This window comes from Nannospalax galili, unplaced genomic scaffold (genome assembly GCF_000622305.1).
Source record: "Nannospalax galili isolate Female #2095 unplaced genomic scaffold, S.galili_v1.0 scaffold2812, whole genome shotgun sequence".
NCBI classification, from domain to species: Eukaryota; Metazoa; Chordata; class Mammalia; order Rodentia; family Spalacidae; genus Nannospalax; species Nannospalax galili.
Genome location: NW_008330781.1, coordinates 247629 through 255322, shown reverse-complemented (window position 1 = coordinate 255322; position 7694 = coordinate 247629). Strand labels below are relative to the sequence as shown.

Genomic DNA, 7694 nt, shown 5'->3' with positions numbered 1-7694 from the left:
TCTGCCCGACGCCACAAATCAAATAATGCCTGTTGGGACGTGTGGGTAACGGCACACACCGAACCCTCAGACAGAACAGCAGACGTGCCCTGGAAATGAACTCCACTGTCCTAGAACCCTGTAAAGTGCCCTTCCTCTTGCGACAGCCCTCAGTCTTACCTGTGCTGTTGTTGCCAAGCAAATGTCTTAGAAATATTTTTTTAACTTAAAAAAAAAACTATTGAGAATTTCATACAAGCATATAAGGTATTTTGATCAAATCCATGCCTACCCTCTCCCCTTCAACAGCTCCCATATCTCCCCATCACTTTTTTCTGACAACTTCATCTCCTTCCTTCCTTCCTTCCTCCTTCCTTCCGCCCTTCTTCCTTCCTCTCTCCTTCCTTCCTTCCTTCCTCCTTCCTTCTGCCCTCCCTCCTTCCTTCCACCCTCCCTCCTTCCTTCCTTCCCTCCCTCCCTCCTTCCATTCTTCCTTCCTTCTCTCCCTCCTTCCTTCCTTCCCTCCTTCCTTCCTTCCTCCCTCCTTCCTTCCTCCTTCCCTCCTTCCTCCTTCCTTCCTTCCCTCCCTCCCTTCTTCCTTCCTTCCTCCTTCCTTCCTTCCCTCCCTCCTTCCTTCCATCCTCCCTCCCTCCCTCCTTCCCTCCTTCCTTCCCTCCCTCCCTCCTTCCTTCCTTCCCTCCTTCCTTCCTTCCTTCCTCCTTCCTTCCTTCCTTCCTTCCCTCCCTCCCTCCTTCCTCCTCCCTCCCTCCCTCCCTCCTTCCTTCTTGTTTTCTTTCTTTTATGGGGCTTTTTGCTACTCCAACATCCCCCTCTGAAGAGGTATCCCTAAAATCTTTTAGGGATTAGATGGGCGCTCCCAAATACTTTTGACATTTTTGGCCTTTGAAGCAGAGTATGTTGCTAAGAGGCCCGAGGATGTTTTGACTTTTAGCCACTTTTCTTTGGGGTCTTTTTACCCTAAGTGCCTAGCCAGTTCCTACCTCCTATTGTTATAGAAATATTTTTTTTTTGGTCTTTTTGAGAGAGGGTCTCCCTGTAGCCCCAGCTGTCCTGGAACTCACTTTGTAGACCAGGCTAGCCTTGAACTCACAGAGATCGGTCTGCCTCTGCCTCCCAAGTGCTAGGATTAAAGGCGTGCGCCACCAGGCCCAGCTAGAAATATTTTTAAACTTAAATAATCTATTCTCATTGTACAAAACAGAAAACAAATATTCTTTTGTCAAAAAAGTAAACAGAACCTGTAGTTATTCCCACCACACAAAGGACAGATTTTGTCCCTGTGTGTCTGGGAATCCCTCGGCAGACAGCTGCGCCTCCCCAAGCAACAGGAGCTGCCCTAGCCCTCCCAGTGGGCCGTACATGGTTGGATCTAATCATCTATGCTGCCCTCACCTGTCCCTGCCCTTGCTTGTGTAACCCTGGAGTCACAGGAGTCAAGTGTTACCGTGACAAGATGGAGATTGTCTACCTGCACTAGTCTTTGATGTGAGGGTCGGCCTTGAGTGGGACCCACTGAGCCCAGGTCACTGCTGCAGTATGACAGGCCCAAATCAGCAGCCTGGCTGTAGAGCTTGTAGAGCTGTGAACATGCTACATCTGACTGTTAGGGTTAGTCCTGCAGGTGACTCGGGTGGCTGACCCCAAGCTGCTGCCCTGGATGTCACCAGCCTTTACACGCTGGGCTTCATCTCCATATATGCTTGAGATCACGTTATATACTTTCATTTTAAACTGAAACCACAGTTTCATTTAAGATGGATGCATCTCGTCCTAGGGTGTAAGTGTTTCCTACATTCCTGCGTTGTCTAGCAAAGTGTTTCCCTCCCTCTCCTCCCCTCTCCACAGCCTGGCATTTCAGGGCCTCCTAGATGTGGGTTCTAGGCTGTCAGGGGATGTGGCTGCAGTACTCACTCAGTCCTTAAGAGAAGCCACGGATCTGGCAGCCATGCTAGTTCTCCCGGACTGGACTTCTATGCCCAGAATTGACCCTTAACATAAGTGGCAACTTAGCAGTTCTGCACAAGAAGGTGGTCAGAGTTGCTGTGATAACCAGGTGGGGTCTGGAGGAGTTCTTGTGCACAGGGTGGGGTGCCTCGCCCTGAGCTGCAGACCTTCATAGATGAGTTCCACAAACTCCATGGCGCTGATGGCAGTCCTGTCGGAAGACGTGACTCAAAGGACAGCCCCAGCTACCTGTCTTCACGTTGACCTAAGCTTACTCAGCTGACAACTCTCATGAGAACAAAGTGTGCAGGAGTTCAGAAAGTAGACTGCCTAGGCCTGGAGTAGCAGATCTGTAATCCCAGCTGTTTGGACTTGGCGGGGGCGGGGGAGATTATGAGTTCAAGGTTAGTCTGGTCTACAGAATGAGTCCCAGGCTAGAATGGGCAACTTAGTGAGACCCTGTCTCTAAAGGAGAGCTGGACATATAGTACTGCTTGAAAAATCAAACAGTTTCTGAGTTTGGTCCCTCCTGGGTTGTCACTGCCTCTCACCAGTCTCTGACATGAGCTGCCACTGTTTTCTTCACTTGTTACATCTTCAGGGACCAGAATCTTAAAAATATTTTGTGCATGCCGGGCGTGGTGGCGCACGCCTTTGATCCCAGCACTTGGGACGCAGAGGCAGGCAGATCTCTGTGGCTTCTAGGCCAGCCTGGTCTACATAGTGAGTTCCAGGACTGCTGGGACTACAGGGAGACCCTGTCTCAAAAAGACCCCCCAAAAAATCTTTGTGCAGCAAATTAAATCTGTGAAGCCAACGTGAAGCCACATCCTCATCTTCTGTCAGGGAGACAGGCTGAGGAGCAGTTGCATCAGCAGGTCCATCAGTGAAAAGCTCGAGCTTCCAGTACCTTCTGCAAACGTGTCACAGCTAATTGTATGCTTTCCTGTAAGCGTTCTGCAGTAGTAAACAGTTTGGAAGCCTGGCCTGCTCTGAACCCCAGAGTGGACAGCACTGCCTTCACTGCCACAGTGCAGCAGGAACCCCTTGCTGTGCTAGGCTGTGGTGTGCCCTGCACCCCAACATGAGGGAGCCTGGCAACCAGAGAACATCTAATGGATGGGAGACCTCTCACTTTTTCAAGATAATTTACTATGGCATTCTATAAAATACTGATACTTCCAGATGTACATAATTATACCTGCCCTTGACTGACTGCGGTGAGTGGGGATTTCACTTCTTCAAGCCTGTTTCCTCTCCTACAAGGCAGGGTGACACCCATCGACTCCTGTGAAGATGGTTTTCTTTAATGATACACGATACAGTTATTTATTTATATATATTAATTTTCAAAACAATTGCTTTCTTCTGTTTTCTCTTTCTGTGGTGTTTTGTGCGTGTGTGTGTGTGTGTGTGTGTGTGTGTGTGTGTGTCTGACAAGATGTTAAGTACCTGTCTGCAGGCCACTGGGCCCCATGAGCAACTCACCTGCAGGTCAGCAGGGAGATCTCTGTCCGTCCCTCCTGGGTTGTCACTGCCTCACGCTTAACCCCAGACACCACCACTGAATTGTCTTTGGCCAGAAGGTCAAAGATGTCGTTATTGTAAATTTCTATTATGGAAACCTCAACCTTTGAGTTTCTTGAAGGATTTTCTGAAATGAGCCTGGGGAAATGCACAGAAATGAAAGCATCAGCCCTGAACCTGTTCCGATCAGGGGCTGGTCTACAGTGACTAGGAAACAAAGCCTAGAGCCATCTGTGTTTGGACTATGAATCTCCTTGCCGGTAAAGAATGTGAGGGGTAGGGAGGCTGGGTCGAAGTCCTTCTTATAACTGGAAGACAGACTCCTAGTTCTGTCAGGATCATCCTTATCCTGCATGTCTCTGTGGCCCCCATGGAAGACTTCAGTCAGGATCTGGTGCTAGTTCACACGTCGGACTGGAATCCGAAATGTCCCCCACAGGTTCCTGTGTTTGAACACTTGGTCCCCAGATGGTGGTGCTGTTTTGAAGCATATGGCATGGCTGGCAGATGTGGGGCAGCAGCCCCTGGAAATGGGTCTCAAATCCTAGCACTGTCTGAAAATTTAAGGTGCCCTGCCCCACTCAGACATGGCCCCTGTGGAAGTGGACACATGCTCTGCACGGCCATGCCCACCCTCAAAGCCACAGGTCACTGAGATTTCCAGAGGTCTGTCACCACAGCTTTTCCAAGGCCAGCTTGCCTCATGGAAATAACAGCCACGAACAATGGAAAACTAGGAAGGATTTTGCAACTTTTTTCCAGAAGCAGTTAGCATATGCAAGCGATAAACATCTGTTCCCGCACACATACTGAAAGAACACGGGTTTGAAAAGACTGCAGTGGTTCTTACATCACCATCTGGCCGTGGTGCTCAGGACAGGAAAGGGCAACAGCATGAATGGCTGAAACGAAACCAGAATCTCAGGGATGAGCGCCCAAGGCCACCTCGCTGCACTGTGGGACTGCTGCTGCCACCAGGGTTGACCTCCAGGTGTTGGCAGTTCTACTAGGGATGTGCCACGTCCAGCCACAGGTCTACACAGACAGCGCTGGGTAGACAGGAAGCAGCCTCCCAAAGAGGCACCGGAGACAGTCAACAGGGGCGGGTGATGGGGACCACAGTGCTCCAGGCCTTCCTACTAGGACAGACGGCTGAGAACTACTTTTACTGTCTTCCTTCTAGGATGAATCTTGGTGAAATGACAACAGGCATCTCTGGGGACGTGGTAGGGAACAGGGGAGCCCCGATGGCGCAAATATGGAGGAATCCCTAAGACAGCCAAAGCACAAAGCTCCCTGGGGGCAGCAGGATTGGGGAGGGAGTCCCCACCTTGTCCTTCTTCTCTAAACACAACTCCATCTCTCCCTCCACTGAGAACTGTCTCGCTCAGAGCGCTCTAGGGAAGTTGGACCCTAACAACAGGTGGTGGTGTGGATGCGCGGCCCGTGAGCAGCCGCTGCTGGGCTTTGGTTCAGCGGTCTCCCACAGGCACCAGCGCCTCCCATCTTCCAGTCCAGGCTTGTTCTTTCAGGGATCACTCTGCCTGCCTCACAGCTCTGCACAGCACCCATCTATCTGCCCCGAGTTCTCACCAGAGGACACACCTGAGGAGCTCCTCAGCTGCTCTGGGGATGATTCCCAAGTCACCATGAGCACCTGACAGCAGCCTGGACTCCTCTTCAGAATGGGGCCCCGACATGGTGTAGCTCTTCCCACTTCCCGTCTGTCCATATGCCTAATGCACACATTGTACCTAAAATTTAAAGCCCACTTAGTGCAGTAAAACAGAGTCGGAGGCCATCAACTCCAGAGCCTTGTACCTGGACGTTAGACGTCTATGCACTCCATTTCATGTTCCCCCCATACCTGCATTCCTTCTGGCTCAGGTTTCCATTTACCTACACTGCCATGTCTCTCATGCACCCAATCACCAGTTACCTTGCTGTACCACTCTGCAAGCTTGCTCCTTAGCAAGCCCTGAGTCTTAGCCTGGGATGGCCTTCACCAGGGCTACTGCTTAGCCCTCTGTCAGTCCAGGAACTACTGCAAATATCACATTAACTTTAAACACAGTTTAAACAGCACAGTTGCCTGACATAAATTCATCTTCCCAAATCAGGATTATTGGATCATTTGAAATAAAGTCTAATGTTTGCCTCCTTATGTGCACAGCTGATTCCAATGTTGGTGGCTATGGGTGTGCTGACAATAGTCACTTTTCCAATAGTTTCCAGTTTTTACATGTTTTATTTATGTACTTTGGGTATGTGGTAGGCAAGGCAGCATGTGCCTGGCACAGTGTGTGCACCAGTGTGAGTGTGGAGGCCAGAGGACAGCACATGAGAGTTGGTTCTCTCCTTCCGCCATGTGGTTCCAGGGACCATCTCTGTAGCCCCAAATGGCCTGGAACTCACTATGTAGACCAGGCTGGCCTCCATCTCATAAGCGATCCACCTGCCTCAGCCTCCTGAGTGCTGGGACTAAAGGCATGTGCTACCATGCCCAGGGTCTAATAGATATTTTAAAAATATTTGTTATCCAAAGGTCTATGGCTTCTTATTCCTGGTGGACAGAGGTACTGAGGTTCCCACTGCAGTGCACACTGTGTGCTCCTCAAATTCCTACAAGCTGGTATCACAATAGTCTAGTCCCCAGAAGACCAGAGCTTCTGATAGATTCCTAAGTTTTCTTCTAGTCATTTTATTTTAACTCAAAACATCAATAAGAACTAGAAACATTTAAAGGGGGCATTCAATGGGCCACCAACACTCTTCACTTGAGAAATTCTGACTTAATCAACCTCAAGCAGACCTAGCTGTTTAAACTTGCCAATTAAACAAACTAATGTTATTCTCTCATAAAATGGTATTGTGGAAGTGTTTTGACTGATTGATGGGCTTCTGTTGTCACATCTGGAGTGGCAGCCACAGAGACAAAGTAGAGGTCCCACCTCCAACGTGAATCATTCCATTCCACCAAGGCCCTGGGATCCATCAGGGTCTCTAAGCCATTACCCTGGATGCTTTCCTTCCAGAACTAAGAAGACTCAATGTGGACCACATTCCATAGCTCTCTACCTTCCTGAAACCTTCCCTACAACACACCTGTAACAGACAGGCTGGCTCCTGTTGGGGGGGGCGTCTTTAATTCCCTGAGGAATATAGGGTTGAAGGGAGCACAACACTTAGAATGACACCATGGGCTTGGTTTATGATGGCAGGCAAGCCTGGCCAGTGGTATGCCCGTGATACTCACCTCACAGAGGTAAAGGAGGCCTTCTGACCCAGATACTCCCTTGGCATTTCCAGCGGACAGATGCACAAAGCTAAATCAGGAAGAACATCCCAGCAGAAGGGAGGACTGGCCCATACACATGCACAGTGAGGAAGATGTGGGTGCCTGGCTGGACCTTCCTCTGCAAACCGCAGGCGCCTGGCCACACAGCACACTGGTTGGAACAAAAGCGCAGATGGCAACTTCTGCTCTGTCTACAAAACTAAGATCCTCGAAATGCCCAGAGGTTCAAAGCCTTGGCTTAGAGTGTCGCAGTTCAGTTCCTGCCAAAGAAATGGTCTCTCCTCATAGCAGTGACCTGGCTTGTTTCCTGGTCTCATTTGCTAGGAATGTTTCTTCCCACCCATTCCCACTAAGGGAGTGTCTATCTTTAAAGGTGAAATATATTTCTTGTAGACAACAAAAAGATGGCTCCTGTTTTCTAATCCAATAGTCTAGCCTGTCTTTTGGTTGGGAAGTTGAGGTCAGTAATAGTCAATGTTATTATTGAAAGATATGAATTCATTGTTGTCTATTGATTCCGTGGTTTATTTTCTTGGTCCTACTCTGCATAACAACGGTCCTAGCATCATTTATTTATTCTTGAATACTTTATTATTTTTATTTTATGTGAATGAGGTAGGTGCATGTAGGTAGGTGCACCTGTGTCGTACAATGTCTGCAGAGGTCAGAAGAGGGTGTCAGATCCCCTGAAACTGGAGTTACATGGTTGTCAGCTGCCACATGGGTGCTACGAATCAAACCCGGGTCCTCTGCAAGAGCAGCCAGTGCTCTTAACTGCTGAGCCATCTCTCCAGCCCTGCATTGTTTATTTTTGACCCCTGGCTCTTGGTGAGCCCATCCTCCTCAGGCCTCAGTGGCCCTTCTGGGGTTCCCTGAAGGGTTGGCTTGGTGGCCATTTACTCTTTTAGCCTGTTTTTATCACGGA

The 7694-nt window shown here is 49.4% G+C and overlaps 1 protein-coding gene across 1 annotated transcript; it reads right to left on the bottom strand.

Moving 5' to 3' along the window:
* Positions 1 to 1948: 1948 nt before the first annotated feature.
* Positions 1949 to 5344, bottom strand: Kif25 (kinesin family member 25). Its single transcript, XM_008852596.1, is given in 5 exon segments — positions 1949 to 2082; positions 2085 to 2155; positions 3433 to 3609; positions 5077 to 5207; positions 5339 to 5344. Coding segments are annotated over 5 exon segments (519 nt in total).
* Positions 5345 to 7694: the final 2350 nt, after the last annotated feature.